The sequence below is a fragment of the Malurus melanocephalus genome, unplaced genomic scaffold (assembly GCF_030028575.1).
Source record: "Malurus melanocephalus ecotype Western Australia unplaced genomic scaffold, MMel_1.1 scaffold_24, whole genome shotgun sequence".
NCBI lineage: Eukaryota > Metazoa > Chordata > Aves > Passeriformes > Maluridae > Malurus > Malurus melanocephalus.
Genome location: NW_026623256.1, coordinates 1,987,686 through 2,011,264, shown reverse-complemented (window position 1 = coordinate 2,011,264; position 23,579 = coordinate 1,987,686). Strand labels below are relative to the sequence as shown.

The 23,579-nt window shown below is 41.6% G+C and overlaps 1 protein-coding gene across 1 annotated transcript in view; it reads right to left on the bottom strand.

Moving 5' to 3' along the window:
- Positions 1 to 3,615: 3,615 nt before the first annotated feature.
- The window catches only part of LOC130589110 (netrin-4-like), a 43,440-nt gene continuing 23,476 nt past the window's right edge, over positions 3,616 to 23,579 (bottom strand). Inside the window, exons 4-10 of the mRNA XM_057390276.1 lie at positions 18,198 to 18,324; positions 17,676 to 17,864; positions 9,854 to 10,067; positions 9,011 to 9,147; positions 8,360 to 8,428; positions 7,060 to 7,230; positions 3,616 to 6,687 (exon numbers count right to left, since the gene is read on the bottom strand). Of these exons, the coding sequence (XP_057246259.1) occupies positions 6,551 to 6,687; positions 7,060 to 7,230; positions 8,360 to 8,428; positions 9,011 to 9,147; positions 9,854 to 10,067; positions 17,676 to 17,864; positions 18,198 to 18,324 (1,044 nt within the window). The 3' untranslated portion in view covers positions 3,616 to 6,550. The remainder of the gene's footprint in view (positions 6,688 to 7,059; positions 7,231 to 8,359; positions 8,429 to 9,010; positions 9,148 to 9,853; positions 10,068 to 17,675; positions 17,865 to 18,197; positions 18,325 to 23,579) is intronic.

The window sequence follows — 23,579 nt, the reverse complement described above, 5'->3', positions numbered from 1 at the left end:
TTTTACCTTCTCCTTCCATATATAGAGGAGCACTTGTAAAATACTTTGAGAATACAGTAAATTGTTMCCTGGTGTAATGATCTTAAAACAGATACTGTGACTTAAGTGCATATTAAAAAGCAAATACTTTTTACCCTCACTAGAAGCACCTGTGTCTTTGTGGTGGGGTGTTTTGGTTGGTTGGTTTTTTTGTTAACACTGCTAGGATTTGAGAACTGTTCTGTGCTGTAARCAGACCTTGAATCAGTTTGTGGATTTTGAAGATCACTTGCTCCAGCTTGTCAGATTTTTATTCTTGTCTTACTCTTTTCTCCTCAGCTCCAGGCAGGAAGGCATAAGAAAACAAAAGTATTTTCAGTAGCTGTAGTAGACTGATTATGAACCAGCAAATAAACATGAACAGCTATTAAAATATTTGAAAATTACTTAAGAGGTATAAATAATTTAATAGGTCACTATCGTTTAATAGCTGTAGATAAGGGAATACTACATTGTTTGTCTTTCCTAGCAAAATGTGAGCATTTTTTTTTTAAAGGAAATTTTGGCTGTGGCTTTAGTAACTTTATTGCAGGTTGGTTTGGTTTGGTTTTTTTTTTCTCTCCTTATATGTTAGTTGCCTCTACCAAAGCATAAACAGTTATAGTGTCAGCAGTGCAGACCACAAAGTCCAGCAATATTTAAACACTTGCCTGTCTCTCTGGGCAGCACTTGGGTGCTCAGCAGCATTATTGCCATATAGCACTTTGGTATCTGTTTGCACAAGTTAATTTAGTGCTACTGGTGTTTCTGAATGTTCGAGGGGAATTTTGTCAAGTTTTACAGTGTGTWTGAGGTGTTGGTATTTCAGTGCAGCTCTTGGATCCTCAGAAAAAAATTTGTATGCAGTTAAGTGGCTGACAACTGTTTTGAGGTCAGGGATAGCAGGCATCCCTTTGCTTTTCAAAGAAACAGTGACACAGAACTTCTCAGTGKAACTCTTTCAGTCATAGGAAGCCAAGTGCCAAGTTAACCTGAGTAAATAAGCACAAAAGCAGCAGAGATAAACTTTGGCAYTCAGGCAGTTGGACCATGCAAATGAAATCTTAGGCAATAGATAAACACTGGGCACCAAATTAAAAAAAAAAAAAAAAACAACACATGCACCAAAGCTTTTGGTTGTTCAAATGGAAATCCAGTGCATTCTCTGTGAGGAAGCAAGAGCTGTTTTTGAAGGGGTGCACTGTTCTAATGATGTGCCTCCTCTTTCGTTTTTTGCTRTGCTTTTCTTTCCCTCATTGCCCCTGGACTCTAAAGGGTTTAGATTTATCCTCTGTATTTGTAGCATCTGTGTACAAAATGTAAAATGCAAGAATCCTGGCCTACAGTAGGTAGGGATGTGCACCTTATACTGACAGGGAACTTGGAGTGTAACCTGACGTGTTACTCTGAAAGTGTGTTTAGGATGGATTTCCTTCTTTCTGACAGCTGTGGCTGGTAATGTGTTGTGCTACATCCAGTACAAATGTGAAATATGTGCAAGGATCTTATATCAGAAACTGTGAAAAGCACTGTGTAATGTGTTTGAAGTGTTTTGAGAAAGGAAGTCATARCTTTAATCCTAAATAGTTCTTGCTTGTTAGGATGGGATTGTTCCTGCAATCCACTTAAACTTGTATCAGTGGTGCATGTATCAAATATCCTGATGTGGATAAAGATTGCCTCTAAAACTTGTCTCTTGTTAARGGTGATCCTTTAACATAAAATATATTCTAAAATGTAAAAAAGTACTGAAAAGTAGTTAAAATTGGATGAAATYGCATTTTCAGAATTAAAAGTTACTTGTCAATTTTTTCTGCCAGTCTCTGCAGTACAGCCCAAGGGCGTTTCAGAGGCCTGACTTCAACCTGTGTAGAGTAACTTTTCTAGAGGTATGTCCTTGCTTCAGGAGCAAAAAGAACCTTCTTATTTTTTCCTTCCTCCCTGAAAAAGGAATGATGCACAAAATGGTGGCTAGAAGGAGACGTTTATCTTGCAGGTCATTGTAGGGATCACTAGATCTGGGAATCTGGCAGGGCTGTTTTGGAAACAAGATCTATATCCTCTGCAGTTCTGACTGAGTGTCCTTGTTAAACCTGACAGCAATGTCTCCTGTTTATCTCGGGCACTTATCTGATCATACGTCAATGAGCCTACTTTCTTATTCCTAGGGAAGTAAAAAAAGAAATTTATATGCTTCTAGACTCTCATTTTACCTCATGAAAATTCCATCAGTGTTAGTGTGGGACAGTGAGGGGAWGCTACCAGCAGTTAGTCATTTATTCTTAGTCAGCTCTTTTCATTGGATGTGATTTTATTTTGTTGAACAGCAGCCTGTCTGCAGCTGTTTTTCAACTGCTTTTAACCTCTCTGGAGCTGATGTTTTGTTGGTGATGGAGCTGAGAGAAGACACACCCAACAGAGGTAGAGAAGTGCGACAATGATTATAGCACCAATCCGTGTGGTTTTTTAAATGGCTTATTACAAATTGATATTGATGATCTGTGAGCAGACAGCTCAGGAAGTCCAAAACAAAGAGCACAGGAGGATTTGTAGTGATTGCACAGTGCAAATTAACTCAGATGACACAACAGTGATGTGAAGGGTAGGTGGATGTAGATAGGATTTGTTGTACCAGATCTGAATGGCAGGTCCAGTTGATTTRCTTCTGAATGTTACAAGTTACTTACAACTCCTAAGAAAGTTAAACCATCCCCTCACAATGCACTCATCCCTTAGTAGGATGCTATATGGAAAACGTGTTTGATTTCTAAGTCTATGGTTCCTGACCTTTTTTCCTACTGTTGTTGCCTCCAACCTGTTTCTTTTACTTTTTGTTTTGTTGTTGAAACTTTTTTTTAGTTTCTGTCTTGTCCCCTTCTTATGCAACCCAAAATACTGTATTGCTTCCTCTACACCCCATCACATTCCTCCTTACAGGTATTGGCTCTGTTCCCTTACTTGGCTCAAGGGGCCATCTCTTCATTCTCCTTTCACTCACCTAAGGAACCCAAACTGATGAGCTAGTTGGATCCAACTGATGGTGTTTGTGATTTTTCTTCTGTCTACCTAAATTCTGAACATTTATAAATAGGGCATTTACATGTCGTGCATCCTGTAAGTCAACTGTGTGTAAAGGAGCCGCTTAAAGACCTGTTAGTACTTTTTTAGACTTCATTTGATCTCAGACCAGTAAAAGTCCATGTATGTGTTTCTTACAGGAATTAAGTACCTGCAATACCTACATGTGAAATTTTGTAGGGTTGGGGTTTGAACAGTTACTGAATTAATAAGCCACTTAAAATAATTAAGTGTACCTGTTTTGTATTTCTCCTCTGTGCTTGTTCTCATACCAAATACATGTTTTTTGGGAAGTTGCTTAGGGGAAAAATAATGTATCATTGCCTTATTAGCTRAATGCTCTCCTTCGTTTGTCTAACATTGTGTTAACTCTTACCAAAGCAAGACCCTGGTGTTTGGAATATTTGTGGTTTATTAACTAAAAAAGAGTTTGCATGTAGTTTGAAGATTGCATGGTTTAAAACTTTGAAAGTAGATCCTAAACCTCACATCAATAGAAATGTCTTGAGTATTTTTAATTGAAGTTTTAATTAAAAAATAAAAAGTGCTACAACACATAACAAGTAACACACTAGCTCTTCCAGGTCTGGTGGACTTGAGAGAATCCATCGTGGATTGTATCAATTCAAAAAAAGCTTACATCAAGAAGCATGGAAAAATTATGAGACATGGTAAATGCTACAGAAAAAACTTAGTCTTTATAGCATGAGCCCCTCTCGGAAGAGCCGTACACAAAGTCTGTGTGGGCACATCTTCCTTCTTCACTGCTTGCTGGGAGCAGAAGCTGGAGAAGCATTATTAGCTGTAAATCAGTATATTGGAGTTAGGGCTTAGCACTCAATGACCATTTAGTGAAYTATTTGATGCTGTAAGGATCCCCGCTGCCAGAAGGATCACGTGTTCCTGGATACACAGACTGCACAGCTGTTACCAAGAGCTGCAGTGACCTCCAGCAATCCTGAATTTTCTGTGAACTCAGAGATACCTGATTAGCAGAAGTGACAGCAATAAAAAGTCAAATTGCAGTTTTAGAGAAAGGTATGTGTACATATCATCTAATTTTGAGATATCTGAAATGTGTGAAACATTAATGACTTGTTTCATACAACTGTTTCATTTGTTAGTAATTAATAACTGTATTATCATAGGCCCCAAAAGAACACACCAGGGTATCAGTATTCTTGTTCCAAGTTGTGTTTCTACTAGCAGCAGCTAGTAATGGTTGTAAACGACCGTGTCAAAAAATAACTTCCATTCACAGAAGAGAACTATGCCRATGTTTACCCTCCCCACAAAATCACCAATCTGGCACAAAAAGTGGTATAGAGATGTTTGCTTTAATGTGGTGCTGACTATAAACCAACATGGAATATCCTCATTGTCATTAAATGAGATCCCCTGCAGGTAAAATGGCCTCTGTTGAAAAGAATGGTCCTTAGTTTAATTCTAAGCCTACACTTGAATTTTATTTCTTGTGAGATGCCCTTTGAGATCAGACTGTAAATTCATGTACAGGTCTTGAYTGATATTTGAAAGAGAACTAGTTAATCTTTTTGTTGTGAGACAGTTTCTGGAGACAGTAAAGAAAGCAGTTGCTGTGCTCCTTAATTTMATTAAGCTTACATTTCAAATTCTGCCAAATTCCTTGTTTAAAAAGTGTTTTATTGCATTAATTAAATAGCTTATTGCAGATGCCACATTGTTGGATACCACTTTAGGCAACAACAAATAAATAATGAAGTGAAAGAAGGAAAGCAGTGGAGGAGGGGAGATTTCCTGGAAAGGAGAGAGGATGAAACACTGTTTATATCTTGTTGGGAAAGAAATTGGGGCTTCTCTTTTGTCATGATCTGCCTGTCGTCCATTTCTGAATGAGCTGAGGATTTTTCTGCTGTTCAAGCAATGTGAAATTAAATGTAAAACAGCAATAAATAGAATGAAAGCAGCTGKTTTTTTTAGGTTCGCAGCAATAAAGAGAACAAATTGGTGGCTTAAGTTGTAGGCTGAAACTTCCATCGTTCTGCTTTGGTGTTAGGGTTGTCTAGGTACCCCATTTGCCAGTCAGACAGTGCTAAATTAAAACGTTTCCTCTTCCCTAGGAGCATTAAAAATTAGACACGGAATTGAAATATGGAAAAGTAGCATGTGTGCTTGCTCTGTCTCTGTAACCCCCTGAAAGAATATAGATTGATTCATTGTAATTTCTGCTTTACTTGAAGAGAGAATGCTCCAACCAGCTTAGTTTGGTCTTGAATCCTTAAACAGGGGACACAGGTCTCAAACYACAATTTCCTCAAAATACTCTGTTAGGGAAGGATTTAAGTAGCTACCTCTTGATTACTAGAGGCTAGGGTAAAATTGATTTATAAAGAATGCTTTTACAAAGCAGAACTAATTTTACCTGGAGTGCAGATGTTACCACTCCTGTAATTCTGCAGAGGGAGAAATAATCCTCAGGGACAATGGGAAGGAAGCAGAGCTTCAGCATCTGAGCCTGAAGTGTGACCAAAGAAATAAWGCACAATGAAAGCACTAAGTGCAATCAAAGGCCAGTGGTCTTGAGCACAGTTGGAATAGCCAGGTTGCTCCCCCAGAATTACAGCTTACCTCATTTAATACATGATCCAGCCATTCCATTTATCTCCTGTTTCTGCTTTGTAGCTTTTGTAATGTCACAATCTCAACATGAGAGCAGCTGCTTTGGCTTTTTCCTATAATTAAGGCTTTTTTGTGGTTATTGCTGTGAAACCTTTGTGCTGTTACAGACTAAGTACTACAGCAAAGAGCTGGATTTGGAATGGAGTTTGAGCCAAGGTGGTTTCTGCAGCAGAGCTCAGCACTAAGCACTGATGGTAGCAATGCACATCTGTAAAGGACATTGTCCCAAGATAAGCCATGTGTTTATTTCTGGTCAGCAGGGGGATAATATTTTCTCCTAGAAAGCAACCCATTATATTGGCATAATTGCAGTCTGATGGTAAATCAGTCTGAGCTCTTTTATATGCTTGTTTAGTATTATGCCAGTTGTAAAGCTGAAAGAAATTGCTGCMTTTTAGTGGTCACTTACAAAGAAAACTACACCCCAGTACTGAATGCATTATGAAAGCAGTTTATGMATATTAATACCAGACTCTGACCTGAAGTATGGAAACACTAATCTGTATCTTTAGTTTGCCTTGTAAAATGATTCTGGGTGGAATCACTCTCAAGTGAAGAACGGACTTGTGATCTATATATGATGCACTAGATAATTTTGTATGATAAGGCTGTGCATTTTTTTTTAAAGTAGTCATGTCCCAAGTTTCCTGTCTAAGCACATGAAAGGAGGGATGGCAAGTCTGCTTTCCTCACTTCAGCTAGGAGCATGTTGAATGGGAATGCATGAACTAACTACACCTTTCACTGCAGTGTTACTAAAAGGCAAAGTCCAGCACTGTAACTTCTGAAGCAGAAATTATTTGCATCCAGTTCGAAGAATATCTGATACTTGTTTTCCCAAATGTGCCTTCCAGGGTTTCACCAAGCTGTTCATGTTCACAAGGAGTTTGCCAGTCCTAGAGTCCTCCTGGCCTGCTATAAGATAGTCAGTACCTAGTTTAAAAGGAACAAGGAAAAAAAAAAAAAGAAAAAAAAAAAAAAGAAAAAAGGAAAACCCCTTAGTTAACAAGTAGAATAAAATGCAGAACTAAATGCAGAWTTTCTCTMTTTCATTAGGATCTGGCACACTGCACCTTTGCCAACTTTATCCAGCTCATGCCTGTGCCATCTTACATGTACACATCTGTGTCCATATTGTCACTGCTGGCTCCTGGGCACACAGATTCCCTGGTGTCACGATTGTGCTCAGGGATTACAACTACAAATTGTTTTTGTTCCAGTGGCCTTACCACCTACAAATTCAACACCGCCATGTGCCAATGACCAGGTTTGAAGCAAAAMCCCTGGTGAGAATTTTGTCCTTACCAGGATTGAGAATGGGACATGTACAGCCCCTGTTGGTCCAGGATTCTGGGTAAATRCTTCTGTTGCTCCGAGCAATTTTCACTTTGCCTGATTTCAGGATCTTCTTCACTTTCACAACAACTTCTGCATGGGTTCCTTTGTCATGAGCAGAWAGGATTCTTGCTTTTATTACTGCCAGAAAACATATCCAGATAGACACCAACAATGAATTTCTAAATGAATTTTGGTTTATGCTGCTAAAAGGTAGGATTTTAACACATAGAAAGAAGACATAAAAAAACCCAAACTACAGTTGTACTGAAAGTACAATGCTCGTCCACTTCWCTCATGGATCTTACAAATAAATTTTGAGAAGAAAAACTAGATTTCCTTTTGAACTCATCCTTTCACCACATTATTTAGCAACTATTTTTAATGGGCTCATGTCAAACACTTGGAAGTCCTAGGAAAGCACTTGTGTGTATATATAAGGAAGGGTGAAAAACCCTGATCAGCAGCTACCAGTCTGATTTCAAGAGCACTAATTTTGCATTTTATATTTCCACCTTGAAAACTTARKKKTWAARSTRAAMMMYWRSCYYYTWAWWTTTTTTTTTTTTTTTTGTGAGAAGGGATTGTCTACAGGAAGGGAATCAGGAAGTTTCCCATGAGGCATGTCACATGATTAAAACTCCATGATTGCACAACAAACCAGAAAAAGTATTTTTGTTTTSTAGTCCAACATCTGTTTGCCATGATAAATTTCTGTTCCTTTTAATTTAGTAGGATCCCATAACTTTTTGGCAGGGCAGCCTCMTGTAGATCAGCCCCTCAAGCAGGCTTTGTTGTGTCCTGGCACAAGCACATCAAACGTTTGGATCCCAGAGCTTTCCTTTCTTGTTTCATGTGACAGCATGAACCAGGTGTTCTTAAACAATGGTATTAAATACATTTTTGGTAAATGAGCATGGCCATTTGAATCTGTGTAATGACTGCAAAAGCAATGGCAGTTTAGATGTGAGGTTTCTTATCTTTTTTTTCTTGATGTAGAGGCCAATTATTCCACTGAGAATTATTCTAGCACTCCTGCTGCAAAGAGGGAAATGAACTGGGTGGGAAGGAGACACCATGGAGCCTTGCATGAAAAATGCTTTTAAGTTCTGATAAGAAGTTGGACATGTCACTAGACAAAAAAAGGCAGAAGAAATCCTACCTCTCAGGACTTCACCAATCGTGTCATTTTTCATAGATATCAGCTAACAACAGGCATAGATGGAACATTGTGAAATTATCATACCTTGGGGGCATGTTACCCACTTACCRTAGGCATATTTCATTTGGCAGAAATCACTGACGCTTCCAAGTACCTTTTCTTTGCACACACACTTTTCTAGCAGGGAAACCCCAGAACACAAAAGGATGGAGAAGAGCCAGGACATGAGAGAGAAAAGAAGAACAAATGATCCTCAGTTATAAAGTTAGATATAGTTCCCATAATCTATATGAACCTTAAGAATAAGTTTGAGAGTGAGCTCAGTTATTTGTAAATGTGTTTCTTGTTATATGATAAAATAATTACTCTGAAATCTGATCAGCACTGTCAAGTAAAATGCAGCCCACATGARGTCTATTGTACAGTTAATAAACTGATCCTAATGAAGAGATTTGTAAGAATCAGATCCAGCTGTAAATCGTGTAAGTAATGAGACCTTTGTTTGATCCCATAACCCAAGAAATGCTGATCCTTCCTGGTATTAAGGCAATATTGTCTCAGAAAAGTCAAGCCATGCAATAAGTGACACTGTTACCTCTGTCAAGCCACTGGTGATGGTAAGTGCTGATCTAAACAGCGTGGGCAAAACTGAGAACTATTTAAATACTGTGGACAAGTTGGAGATGAGTGGGGCAGACCCAGTCAGGGTGGAGGGATGAAAGAATTGGCAGTCACATGTTCCCAGAGCCTGGGCAATACCTGGGTGCCTCAGTGCTGAAAATCCCTGCTCGTGGTCGTTCCATTTCCACTCCTCTTCGCTCTCRTTGGTCGGTGTTTGGGTGAGGTCAGGGATTCGTCCCCCGATGGGGATGTTGAAGAAGGGTTCACTGTCATAGCTGGGGGACAGAAACCACAACGCTGGGTTAGGAGTGGCAGACAGCAGGTTTTGGCTGTATCCATAGAGATGAGCTTGCTTTCCTCAGACTGGGAGTGCAAATATGAGCAAGACCTCATGCCAGATAAGACAGATCACAAGATCTAGGCTTGTGTTTAGGCCTCCCACTGCTAACTTAACATTTTTAAGTACCTATAAATTTGGCCTTTTTTGCTTACGTTTGTTTGTTTTGAGAGAATTACATAACTTAGTGACCACTTGTTGATGTCACTGGGACCTGAGCATAGCTGCAGGACATGCAGAACTGCAATTGCTCAGCAAATTGCAGGATTTTTGTACTGATTAATGCCTGTCTAGGGTACAGATGCCTGGCCCTCCAGAAACAAGAAAGAGACTATTATTCATTTTACCCTGGTCACAAATGAGAGGCAGGCTCTTCAGACTCTTCCATCTATTTCCAAAGCAAAGGTGTGTTGAAAGACCTTGCACATATTTCCACAGGGTTGTGGAAATGCCTATTATTACTGCAAAGAGTCATTTTTCAAGACTGCAGTGGACTTAAAAGCGTGCCAGGCACCAAATGCAACCTAAGAAACCTTTTATGAATTAGAGCCACCTTTTCAAATGGCCGTGCATGCCCTGATTACTGTAATTGCTGCAGTGTTAGTGTTTGTTTCATCACAGAGTGGACCCCAGAGCTGCGTTACCCGTTGAAGCAGGTGCCGGTGCGCTGGTCGCAGTCTCTGGCGCAGTCACAGGGCTGGCAGCCGTGCTCTCCGAAGCCCCAGTAGCCCACCAGGCACCTGTCRCACTTGGGACCCGCCACTCCGGGCTTGCAGTAGCAGAATCCTGTCCGGGGGTGGCACCTCCAGCTGCTGCTGAACGTGGTGTTGGCTGAGCCCGTGGGCTGGCAGGCACAGGCTATGGAGACACAGCAAGGGGCAATTAAAATTATGTGCCATGGGGTCAGCTGGTTAAGTGACGTTTTTGTAAGGCTGATAAACTTGTACTCTCTTCTTCCTGCTCAGTAGTTTTAAGTCAAACCTGGTAAACATTGCCTTTCAGCCTACATTTGCAGTGTTTTTGTTTCTTCTTAACTTGTTAGACACAGCAAAACAAGTACAACTGGGAGCATTTGTGCATGAAAGTGAGTTCTCCCCTGCTACACAAATCATGACCATACAGGGTTTTCAAGTGGCACCAGGAAGCCTCCTCTGTGTGTTGATTTTCTAAGGGACTTAAAGGTGATTCACTTCAAAAGTGTTTTGCAGAAAGTTTCACTGGCAAGGACAAGGTAAAGAGTTACAGCTATTGCCTACATTGCCTTTCCTGTAAACACAGCAATCACAAAACTGCTGTGTCTTCTGGGGGAGATGCAGCTTATATCTGGTGGTTCAGATAACATGAAACATATTTTCAATTTCTGCACAAATTTCCATCAGTGCAAGTTCCAAAGTTCTAAACACCTCACCATGCAATACTGTAAGCCGGTGAATTTTTTATAAACGTGGGAGCAGATTTGTTACAAGGAAGGCAAACACAATGAGAACAACGCTAAACTCACTAGACATATTTTACATATAAGCTGATGAGCAAATAGGAAGAAAAACCCCCAAATCTTTCTAATGCTGTTGCCAGTTTGACACCAGCCTGGCAACTCAAGGCAATTTGGCAGGAAAGCAGATAGTTACAGCTCTGGGGGCAACTCTTCCTGCACAGACAATAAATTGTCATAATCCCTAGTGGTACATTGCTGATACATTCCTGATGTGACAGCATCAGGAAGGGAGGCACAGAGAGGTGCAAGCCAGCACAGTTGACTCCTCTCTATCAGGGCAGAACCTGGCTGAGATGGCCAAGCCTCATGCCAGCAGCTCTGCAGAAGCAAAATGCAAGCAATAAACAAACCCACTCAWTGCTGATATTCAGACAAGTTTGATCAAAATGAGAACTGAGTTGAAKTCCAGGCSTTCATATTTCARCTCYTTYTTTTTTTAATTAAGAAAGCAGCATACCCTGACTTTTACTTGTAGCAGACTGGAAAGGTAATGCATCACTACTTCATCCATCTAGAAGAGGATAGAAATAAAAATTGTGTGGCTACGGCCTGCTTTAACAGAGATTTTGAGTTAAATGTTGGACACCCAAGGTGTTGACATAGCTTGGATCAGAGGCCAGCCTTTTTGGATGCTTATTTGAACCAAACATGATATCCAAAGCTTTTGAAGTTTGCCCATCATTGTTTCTGATCAAACTACTTTTCTTCATGAGCTCACAGATAAGAGACTAAATGAACACTCTGATCCCACACATCATTTTCCAAGGGGAAAGGAGCAAATATATGACTATAAAGAGTTTAAAGTGTAGCAGGGACAGATTAACTTTCATCTGCAACCTCATATTTGAAACTCAGGAAAAGAAAATATCTTTTGAAGATAGTACAACAAGAAGGGTGAGCAATTTTGTTTAAAGGGCATTTCTCCTATGATCTGCTTACCATATAGTTATTTTGTCCCCCATGCCCTGTGTTCTTTATGCCAATAATTTTAACAATATTATTACACTGCTGTGGATAGATCTGGGCCCGTTGTGTTCAGGGGGCACTAGCACAACAGCCTAGGGACAGAAAAGCCGCGTGCTGTCCCGGGCACAATGAGCGGGCTGGTGGAGGGCAGCAGCCTCCCCTGTTTGCCACAAAGCAGCCTCGACTTTGGGAGCAAACCCAGAGCTTGTTCTGTCAGTTCTGGACAGCAGGTGTAATGCTGAAATGCTCATTAGCACTGACAGCTTCAAAGGCAAGTTCTGATTTTTTTCTGCTAAACTTGATATACACACCCCCACCCCCCTCCCCCATTTGTTTTCAGGGCTGATTACATCACCCTAAAAAGGAGACTCTTAGTTTGTCAGTGACAGAAAAAAATGATATCATAGTTTTGGGGAAAAGGAGGGAAATTCACCCTTCCTTTACTGCAGACAGGTCTGAGACACAAGGTATAAGAGTTTATCAGCATCTGGGGTTGCTTGAATCCAGGTTTGTCACTGTAATATTACTTTACATAGAATCTACCTGTTGAGTTTTCACCCAAAATAGCTCAGATTGCTGCAGCTTCTGRGTCTGTCTTTATCCCCATCTTATTTCCAGTTTTCAGATTTCATCAGTTAGAGTCACATAACAGATGGGTAACTCACATCATTAGGCTACCTATCCCCAACTGAGACTGGATCCTGATTCAGAAAGATGAGACCTTTTCCCATCCTATCCCTAAGGGAAAATATTACAGCACAGTGTCTGACAGCACTGCTGAAAGCTGATGAGGAAGCAGAAAACAAAAGTGCATTTTTTAATTTTTGAGGCTACAGTTCAGAAAAAATAATGTTCCCAGATGAACTGTGGGACATATTCTCAAGTTAGAAACCAGGACAGCTTCTGGTGGATCAGAAAGCAAGCTGAATCAATACATGTACAACACTTTCAGATGAGTTATACAAGTGGCTTGCAAACGCTTTACTCAGTCTGTGTTTATTTAGCATTTCAGCTTGGGTGGGTACATTGTCTGGCTTCCAGAGTATTACGGCCAAAATCCCAGTTGTGCATCTAAGGTAACTCCTAAAATAAGAGCCCACATGTCACATGCTGAAGGGGCAGCTGTGGATGACTGGGTTTTTATCTGTTTAACAGTACCATGGATTTGYAAATAAACCTCACAATTAAAGAAACATAAAAGCAAGTTTCCGAGACCTCACCCTTTAACATTTTCCAATATTTGACAGCCCTTTCCCACTGATTTTTGCTTCTTTTCTCTTGGCAAACTCTCATTTTCTCTCCATTCACCTCCCTAACAAAACAGCAGCCGACGTGACAATGGCCTTGTTTGTCAAAGGCATCATCAATTATGTTAGGGACGGTGTGCAGACAGTCCTGGCTCAGAGCTGGGCGKTTTATTTGGGTTCTGCCCTTGACAGTAGTGTAGTCAAAAACATCTTTTTACTTTAGAGTAGGCCATTGGTCACAGAGTATCACAAAACATCCTCTTGCTTTTAGTCTCACTCTCATATTAAGTTTTTTTTTTTGTCAGACATTACTGTAAAAGGGAGGAGACAAGAAATAATGAAAAATGAATAATTCATACTGCAATCTCCACTCAAGTCCTTAATAAATCTGTCTGCCCTCAGCACAGCTGTCTTCCCCATGTAATTAGACACACATGTAAAATATAATATTGGTTGTAACAATATGGTCCCAACTTAAAGGAAAATACCAGGTGTTCCATGTAATTCAATGGCCTTTGAGGCATCATACCTTAAACTTTTGTCTAATAATAATACATAAGATATAGCTGTGAGCAGACTGGCTATTTGATTTTTAAAAATGCAAAATTAAAAAACAAAGCCTTTTGAGTCTTAAATGTATACATGTGCATCTTGGGAGTATATGACCAAATCAGTGCAATTTTTAAAGCGTGTCAGGTGTGGGTATTGACTCTGCCAATGATGTTCCTTAAAGGAAGGAAATAAGATAGACAGCTCTGTGTGTGGTCAGGGCTGATTAAGACAGACTTTGAACCAAGATGTGTTGGGGCCTTTGTGATATTAGAATTAAAAGTTCACTCCCTCTGCTCAGAAGTAAAAGGATGAGAAGCAGARCCTTTCAGGCCATGTGTGTGTGCATGTGCATCTGGGCACATTTTAATTTTCTAGCCTCGTTCTTTGAGCAAAAAAGCTTGTTTTCCTGGAGACCCTTTTTAATAGGTCTACATGCCTGCATTATTTTTAAGCTAAGCAAAGGGTGAGTACAAAAGATGGTGCCATTTCAGAGGGATCCCTTAAGCCTTGGAATAAGCCACAGGAAAGAGCCAAGGATACAGCAGCTTTTCTAACCATTGGTTAGGAAACGATTAGGCTTTTGAGTCAAAGCTCCCATACAAGTCTATATCCAAACTGCTTAATCCTGTGTTGTCACCCCCAATAACAGGCAGGTGTGTGCCTTGCTCTGGGACTCTTTTCATGCCTTTTTTTCTTTTTAATATAGATCTAAGCAGTGTCAAAACAAGGCTCTGCCCATGACSCGGCTCTCATTCATCCCAGCTGGTAGGAACAGGAGAAGCAAAGGGATCAGAGGCAGGCTACCTCTGCAGACAAAAAGGAATAGCAGATTCACRCTTACATATCAAATTTCAGCACATTTTTTTTTTCTGAGGGAATGCCTTTGCAGTCTCACATTGGAGGGTCAGCTAAGGGTGGTTTAGATAGTGCCAGGAGATCCAATTGTTATACAACTTTTTTTTTTTCTCCAAGCAGATTAAGAGAGAATGCTATTCATTATTATGACTAATGCTTAAAGACTGTTTCTGGGCCTGAGCAGTGTCCTGTTAACTTTCTGGGAGCCTGAGGGGGATGTCACAGCTGAACCTAGACTTTGCTCTGGATGGCAGAGCACTCTTCAAGCGTGCTTTCTCAAAGGGATTAGCACAGCATTTCATTCAGCTTTTTCATCAGACTTCCTTTCCCAGCTCAGTATCTACTGTACACAAGGGTCAAGTTTTGATCTCCCATTGAAGGTTTTTTTTTTCCTCTGAGTTCAAAATGGAAAGATGGCTCTAGGTTGCTCTCACTAAAACCACCCATTCAGTCTGCTGTTTGCAGTTTATTACTGCTTTTCAACACTTGCTCAGTGGGTGGGTTTTTCATTTAGTGTTGTTAGTCTGGCACTGTTTGCATGAATTTCTCAAARTGAGATGATGCCTTGGAATGAGTACACTTTAATCCTAAAAAACATGCTAAYCCAGAAGTGGCAGCTCTTCAATTTATAATCAGCAGGCTGAGGTATGACAAAAATGTATCTGGTTGTCTAATTGTCTAATATATTAGCATGCTCCAAACAGAAACTGTTTTTTCTTCTTTTTACKGAATAACCAGGATTGGTTTTAGGGTCACACAACTTGAACAACTTAGACCACAACAGACAAGGTTTACTAGCATTGTAAGTTCTCAGCCTAAAAAACAGAGAAGGGAGCCCCTATCTTACATCTATTTTACCCCTATTTTTACCTCTATCTTACATTTAATGACAGCTGATGATGATCCTGGAGGCAAAGGCTTCCCATTATCAAACTGAGTCTGTTCTAAACAGATTCTGTCTCATTTGCTGTTTCTGGTTTTGCTGTCTCTGATAATAACCAAAGTTGTGTTCACTGAAAAGTCTCTGCAGAGGTACAGCATAATGAAATACACATTTCCACACTGCCTGCAATCCACATGGGGAAGTGTTTGGCCATCAGGTCTTCCATCATACAAAGTACTACCTATTAAGGTAATTTGTCAAATCTTATTGTGCAAATTCTCTTCTTTGCCTCAAATAAAAGTGAAAAGGCACAGATTAACACCTCCCTCCCAGTTCTCTCTGAACTCTATGGTTACATCCAGAGTACCTTCTACTCSCACAGAGGTACAAGCACCGTGCATACAACTGCTGTAAAACTGAGCTGCAAGGCCCTTTCCTTATATCTTGATATGACAAGCATTCATGAATGCCTTTACACCCCYGGGAAAGGTCCCATGGACTCGAATCAGTCACAGAGAGGGTCGTGTCTACCTTTACTGCTGAGTCAAACCCAATACAKTCAGCTCAGCTCAGAGACACTCTGGTGCAGGCTGGACCCACAATGCCTCTTAAGGAAATAGATATGCTTTAGAGGGCAATTCAGCCCATCTATTTCAGGCATCTACCTTAGACTGCAATAAATAATTCCCCAGAGGTCCCACTGTTTCTCCACTGACAGAACAAGGAGCCTAGAAAAGACATTTAACTTTCAGTGACTAAAGCAGGGTGGCAGCTATCTAGGCCTGAACGTGCAACTCAGAGCAGAGACAATTGCATTTGGGGCCTTCTGCTGGCAGCAGCACCTTCCCAGGTGAAAAGAACATTGTTGTGCTTGACTGGCACAACAGGAATAAAGCCCTTTCAACAAGGTAAATTTCTGAACAGTTTTTCTTTTGCTAGGCAGAATATTGGCAGGGGTTACTGAGAAACCTGTAACCAGACCAGACAAAAGAGGCAGAGGTAGAGCCAAGGTCTGATTTCATCTAAGCAAACTGTTCTAGGGTTTCCACACAGATAGGCTGTATTTTCAAACAATGTTTTTTCCTCTTTGCTGCTCTCCAGTGCTCCTTGACTTCAGCAGTTATCTAGTATTACACACCATGCTGGTTTCTGCACCATCACCGTGCTGCTCGGTACAAGAGTTCATGCACGGATTCTCTCAGGTGCTGTGGGACTGAAAGCTAATCTTCTGGCACAACAATTTGTYCTCATTACAATATTTCCCTGTAGCAAATCTGCTCAGAGTAGAAACAGAACTAGAAAGGGGCCACCACAGAACACTACAGGATACAGGGTGAGSCAGATAAGCTCACTCTCTGCCCTGTCTGCTGATCCATGTTCTGTGATGAACATTGTGAAAATGAGAAGAAAAGGCTGCRTGGAAACAGTTTGTGCTGTCACCAAGTTCCAGTGGGAAGAAAGCAAGAAAGCAGAAAAATTGGTTACGCTGGGCACAGAAAGTTTAAGCAATATCACAGGACACTGTTCCAGGGAAAAGAATAACCTGAGTGTTTAAGAGGAATGTTGAAGATCATTAAAAGATCAGGAAAGTTTCACAAGCTCATAATGTCAGTGGGCAAGAGGTTAGATAACAGAGGATGGAATTCCCTGTGCTGGCAACTGATGTCTGAGCTATGGGGAAGGAAAGCTATCCAAAATGAAAAATGAAATTAGGTATATTGCTGGAAATAGCAATGTCCCAAACAGATGTGAGATGGAGTCAGRCACGTGAAGCCTGGCAGGATACTCAGGAAATGTTTACTTTAACTGAGGGAGATTTGGGCTGTTTGCCAGACTGGCTGAGTGCAAACTATCTTGATCCAGGGGTTGAACATCCTCTGTGTGCCACCATGAGTGCCTGAGACACTCCCTAACACATTCTGCTGAAGTTTTAATRATGCCATTTATTTGGGCAGAGCACCCATAACAGCTGTGGAGTCCAGAGATGAGTCTGAGTTGTGATACATTTGTTCCTAAGTCAATATGAACAGTCCCAGGCCTCCTGCACCTTCTGCATCCATTACATGTATTTATGTTGCACAACCAAATGGAATTTAACAGTACCTTGCACACAGAATCACACGGTCTTGAGAGGTACAGAAAAAAAGCCCCAGGTAAATAACAGGTGTCTCAAGAGAAAAGGAACCATATTAATTTAAAACCAAACACAAGGAAAATGTACCTTTCCCCAATGCATTTGGAGAAGTGTTACTAGTTATAAAAAAAAAAGTATCATAATATGGTGACAAATGGGCAAAAAGAAAATCACCTTTGCTCAAAACCCATAGTTTAGGAAAAGAATACAAAGAAAAGATAATAACTCATGAATTACCTCTATAGGAGTTATTGATTCTATAGCAATTATTTCATTTTTTCAACGATTCTTCCACCATTCATTTGTTTTCTCCTCATGTAACAGAGTCACTTACGTTTGCAGACCTCTGGAGAAGACAAGGGCTTCCCTCTGTCCCGGTAAAAGCCTGGTTTGCACCTCTGGCACCGATGTCCCTCGGTGTTGTGCTTGCAGTTGTCACAGACGCCCCCACTGCGCTTCCCCGAGGCCAGCCAGACACTCAGATCRAAGTGGCAGCTCTCGGCGTGGTTGTGACAGCGGCACTCTGGTCAGGACACAAGAACATCCTTCAGGCTTTTAGAACTGACTCAGGAATCATGCTAGCATTTTCAAACCAACCTGGCAGTATCCTAAACCCTGCTGGAACATGGAACATGATGTGGCTGCATGGAAACTACAATGCTGGCTTGTGGATTCCACTCCCCAACAGCCCCAGTGGGTCAGCTGCAGAGAAATCACCTGCACAGGGAAATTCTCCATCAATGACCAGCAATTTATCCCCAGTTCCTGTAAGGGCACCATTACTGTAGCTCACAGAAGTCTTTGTGAGGGAGTGTTCATCCTGAGAGCCTGGSTCAGTAAATTCCCTTCCACTTACTTCTGCATTCATTTGGTGCCCCTGTTTTCCCATCTCCTGGTTTCCAAGGCTGGTCATTGTACAGTGGAGCACATTTCTCACAGTGGTCTCCTGCTGTGTTGTGTCTGCACACGCACTTCCCATGGACCTGTCAGGGAAAAGAGAGCGCTGTCAAATTTCTGCAAGAGCAGTGGAGTCCCCAGCAGCCTCCTGAGCAGGTGGGACTTCTGCACAATTCCCACACAGCTGCCTGGCTCRCTTAGGAAACCCACAGAGCCTGGAGCTAAAACGTGGAGCTCTCCACAGTTATTAACAACGTAGAATTTTTCCTCTATCTTCCAAAACGCATGCARCAACAATTTGCTTTGAACTCTCCAGCTGAATCTTTAACTACTACACTGATGAACAACCTCTAGATACTAAATTGGGTAAGCTGACAGGTGTTATTTTTATTTACAAGTTTGGGGCAAGAGCATGAAAAGAGTRTCAAATACACTCTGGGCTAGCAGAGCTGAGTCACAGGAGGGCACAGACTAACACAGGATGCCAGGCTCTGTCATATCTGACATCAACATTGATCTGGAAGACAGTGTAAATATAGGGAAGTGATATCACCATGAGTTCCATAACTCACAATCTCCATTTATCACAAGATCAGCTRGTGGTTTCTGATGTATTTCATTGCAAGGAAACACTCGCACTAGAGCAGGAAATGCAGATAAATCGGGGATTACACCCCTGTCCCTCCRTGGGCTGCTCAGGACGCTGAGCTCGGTAACCACCGGCACAGCTCTGCCCCACTGCACATCACACAAAACCCTGAGCCTGAAACTTCATTTASACTGCGCTGTGAATTGACTCTAATCCCTTCATCTCACCACTAACGTGAATTCCATTTTTCCATGGTCTTTCCTGAAAGTCAGGCTGTCCCTGCAGTCCCCCATCCCCATCTGACAGCGCAGGGAGCTGGGGCTCAGGAGAGAAGCACCCAAAGGAGCAGCAGCGTGGATGCGCTTCCCTACCCCCAGCAATCTGCTCTGCTTCCCAATCCTCGGCGAGCAGAAAGGGGATTTTGYGAGCAGAGACGGCTGCAGCTGATGCCATCCATGCCAGCTGGCAGGGTCGCTGSCCGCTCACGGAACGCTGAGCACAGMGCTCGGGCTGTCAGAGYGGCCACCAGCACCGGGGACACGGCACGGAGCCGCTCCAGAGCTCCCACAGCAAACTCATCCCCTTCAAGGCACTAAATACAGTGACAAATGACAAAGGCAAAAGTACTGATACTGATGCCTGATGATTTTTGCTTTTCCTTTTTAAGCTTTCCGTACCCTCTATGCATCCGCCTGTACCCCTTAGCCCACATGTTTGTAATTCCTGAAGCTTGATATTCCAGCTTAGTTTAGGAGTTTTGCTGGGCAGAGAGACCAAACATCCTCAGGAAGGGATCAGTGTGCCCTGTGCTGTCTTAAACTCGAGGCTCCAGCCTTRGGTGAAACCTTCTCTCTGGAACATYTTGYGTAAACYGCGCTCTGGCCTCATCCAGGGGGGGATTCATTAGAATAGGGGGACATYACTGCATTTGTTAAGTTTCTTATTGGGGAATCCTAGATAGATATGCTAATTCCTGAAACCTATAAAACTTGTACCCATGCTGTACACGGGTGTGCATTCTGCCATCAAGTTGTGCACCTGGGATCCCAAATACTGAGRTAAAACCCTTTTATCCCCTTAACCGTGTCTGGGTCATTATTAAAAACTGGTCTTTCAAGGCAACAATACAACAGCACTGTGCTTCTCCCTGTTTGGGTTTGACATCTCAGGCTGTAAATTCACTCCTGTGGGTACAGGGGTTGCTCCTCAAAACCCAGAAAACAGAGGAAAGGTAAAATTGACCTGACCCAGAACTACAGATTTGAACATCTCCAGAATTCAGGCTCTGCCTGAAYTTTACAGCTCCTCCCCAAATGGATCAGAACAAAATCTTGGATCTGTTCACTTCTTAGGACAGTACTACTTGAAATGTATTTCTGTGCAAAATCTGTAACTTAGCCCATTTGGGTATTCAGAAATATATACAAAAGTGATACATTCACTATATTAAAAACTAACATGAAAAATGCTGAGACTGTACWGTTGGGAAATGGCAGAATTAAGCCACGCAACCTTGTTTTAGCCTTGAATGACATAATCAAATATTCATTATTCCACAGGAACCTGCGCTTACAGTGCGCAGCACAGATGGCATGAGCACTCGTGAACAATTATTCAGAAAAAATGTACAGGAAAATTCAGCATGAGAGGAAAGGAAAAGTCCAGTTACTTTTTGAAAAGCAGACGTGATAATTTGCTCATTGCCCACTGGTTGTGAACCATAGTTTGTAGATGCTGTTGTAGTTTGTGGCACATTGTGAGTAGGACAGAGAGGAAGTTCCTACCTGTGATTCCTGCTATGGAACAGTCACCAAATACACGTGAAAGGATGAGAGGCTTCCACAAAAGGGCTGGGAAGCCAAGCAGCCAGCCAGCAGGAAAGCCATGGAGCAGGCAGAGGGAAACAGGGAAACTGGCATGGAATTTCTTTTTAGAAAGTAACCTCTTTTGTGTAGCTTTAAGAACAAAGCAAAGAGAACTGATTGATATTGGTGCAAAGGTAAAGGAAAATGAAAGAGAAAGTAGTCTGCCACRTGTTGTCTGTGCATGGGTATCAAGGAATATTTTTTTCCATGGAGAGTAATCTCAGCACCCTTTGGTGAGGCAGCTGCAGAAGAGAGTGAAAATGAATTACAGAAAGGATTTGGACAGGAGAAAAGAGGTGAACAGCTCACATTGAACACCCAAGAAYAGTGATTCATGGATGTAAGTGGCCATCACAGACTGGTTAATGCAGGAAAAGCTGAGCTGTGGAAAACACCTGTTACATCTAAGTGTGAGCTGAAATGAGGGCAGGTGAGGTGGCTGTGAGTAATGAGACAATTTGTCCTGTTACAGAGGAAGAGATAGGAGAGGCAGCCAGAGACTAACATCCAGGAAGGAACAAAAATGAAATACAGGAAACTGTGAGATAAAATAGGAAATGGGATATCTGSTTAGGGACAGGAGAACGTGAGAGTCACATTCAACACCAGCACAAGGAGAGCAGGTATGTCCCTAAGTTACTGCTGAAAGGAATCTACATTTCCCTTGCAAAAGCGTGACAAAAAAAACTAGAAAAATGTAATCTGTACAAAATGCAAGATCTCTGGATGCACTGTGTGTCACTGGAACACAACTATCAGGCCAAGGAAGAGAAGATAACCAGACAAGTCTGGATCTGGGGCAACTTTTCTATGCCCTAGAAAGCAGGGCCAGATTTATATGGAGATAATGATGATTAATAAAGAGAGRACTGTCAGGAAGCAGCAAGGACCACTTGCTCTCTAAGGGTCAAAGAGCTACAAGTTGAGGTTTTCCACAGCACAGGCTATGCCCTTACTGAGGGAACACCACCCCAAGCACTGCAGGCAGAGCAGGGAGTTGGCACCACAGCCCAGAAACAAAAAGGGAAGGGAGGAGGGTAATTCAGGAGCAGCAAAAGACAGGCCAAGAAAAACAACAGGGATGCAAAGKCCATTCAGAGGGCAGAAWGAGATATGAGMTACAGCACATGCAAGGGGAGGGGGYAGAGGGTCCATCATGAGGKATGGTGCAAACCTGCAGCAGAGCCCCAACATTCATCCAGAGAGCAAGGGCAGGAATACCCAGAGCAAAGGCCAAACAGCAGAGGGAACCCAGGGATGAACTTAAATAGAACCTCCAAGCCAATGGACACAGAGCATGGTGAGAGTTCCAGCTGGGGCTGGTCAGGGCTGTTAAAGTTCTSTGCCTTCAGGACATTCATTACCACTGCATTAATGTCATTGCAAGCTTTAGGGTATCTTGCTACAAGGAAGCACCTGAGGTAAAAAACAACTTCAGCTTTTTGGATTTGGAGCAAGCAATCCAGGTGAAGGAAGTTTGAAAGCAAGGTGTGAGCAACAGAGGCAAGATTCATGCCACCAGTTAGGAAACCAGTCAGTTTCTGGCTAAAGGCTGAATAGTTTATGACACTGATTTATATGAATGCTTATAAATGTATTGGYACAGCAGATGAAAAATTGAGATGCAGGGGATTTCTGTCTCCCCTCTATAATTCACTTTATCCTTTGTTACATAGCACTGCATCACTTGACATATCCTGATCCTTAGATACAGAAGTATTTAGGCCTGTGTGGACTTCTCCACTGTGCTCATTGCTGCAATATTTGAGTACTTTGGAAACATTATGAAATTTATCTTTATAACACCTTTCTTCAACTGCTTTTCCTCATTACTCTGATAATTGTACTCTCTCTGAGGCTCACTCCCATTCATTGTATTGAGAGTTCAGTTGCTCTGACCATTTTTTTTTTTTTTAACTGGGTGTTGTCTTCCAAAGTCATTGTGGGGAGTGGATGTGAGAAAAAGATGCAGGCAGGTAGGCAGACTGTGTGATGGTATAAACCTCCCCATTTCATAATACCAGTGTGAAGTCCCATGTGCATCACCTGGAATAGTTTTCATTCTTGTAGTCCTGCTCTCCAAGTGCATTCAGCTGGGGTTGCTCCTGTCACTAATGCAGACTGTCAACTTTGAAAGATCAAAACTGTTGCTTTAAATGCTGATATCTTGGTTTCATCATGCTTAAAGTTTTCCAATCAATTTTGCAAAGGGTAGATGTTTATAAACTGACACACCTGAATTTAGARGATATTATTAGTCCAGGAAAGGAACACAAATGTTTTGCTGCACTCAATCACCATTATRTTGGCTTTGGTGGCCATGTGTAAGTGAGTTCTACTTTTGTATTTTGGTATAGCAGCTGTGTTCTCAGACTGTGCCTTCATGATGTAAACTTTTTTTGGGATTATCTCAATTTGAGACATTTCCTTACTATTTCTTTCTATGCTACCACCTACATCATGCCCTGAGTCATGTATAAATTGGGCTGTAAAACCAAACCATGTTTGGAAAAAAGCTAAACCAAGGTTTTCTTTCCACTTGGCACTAGTATTTTTAATCTGGATTAATTCCCTCATCTGTCTCACAGTACAGTCATGCTGTTGCAAGTCTGGTGTTGCTGCCAAAGGCTTTGATTTGTWCATCTACCACCTGAGCAGCTTTGAATCAGGACACAGAGGAGGTTATAGCTTTGTGGGTTTTGATGCCAGGATGATCAGTTCCAATCATTTAGCTTGACCTGCTATACTAAGCCTGAGTTTCATCCAGGAGTTCTTACACAGAGCTCTGTAACTTCAGGTGGATTTATAGCACATAGTGTAGAAYCATATCCTGTTTTCACACAACAGTTCCAAGAAATTCCATGATACTTAGCCACCTTTGCACAAA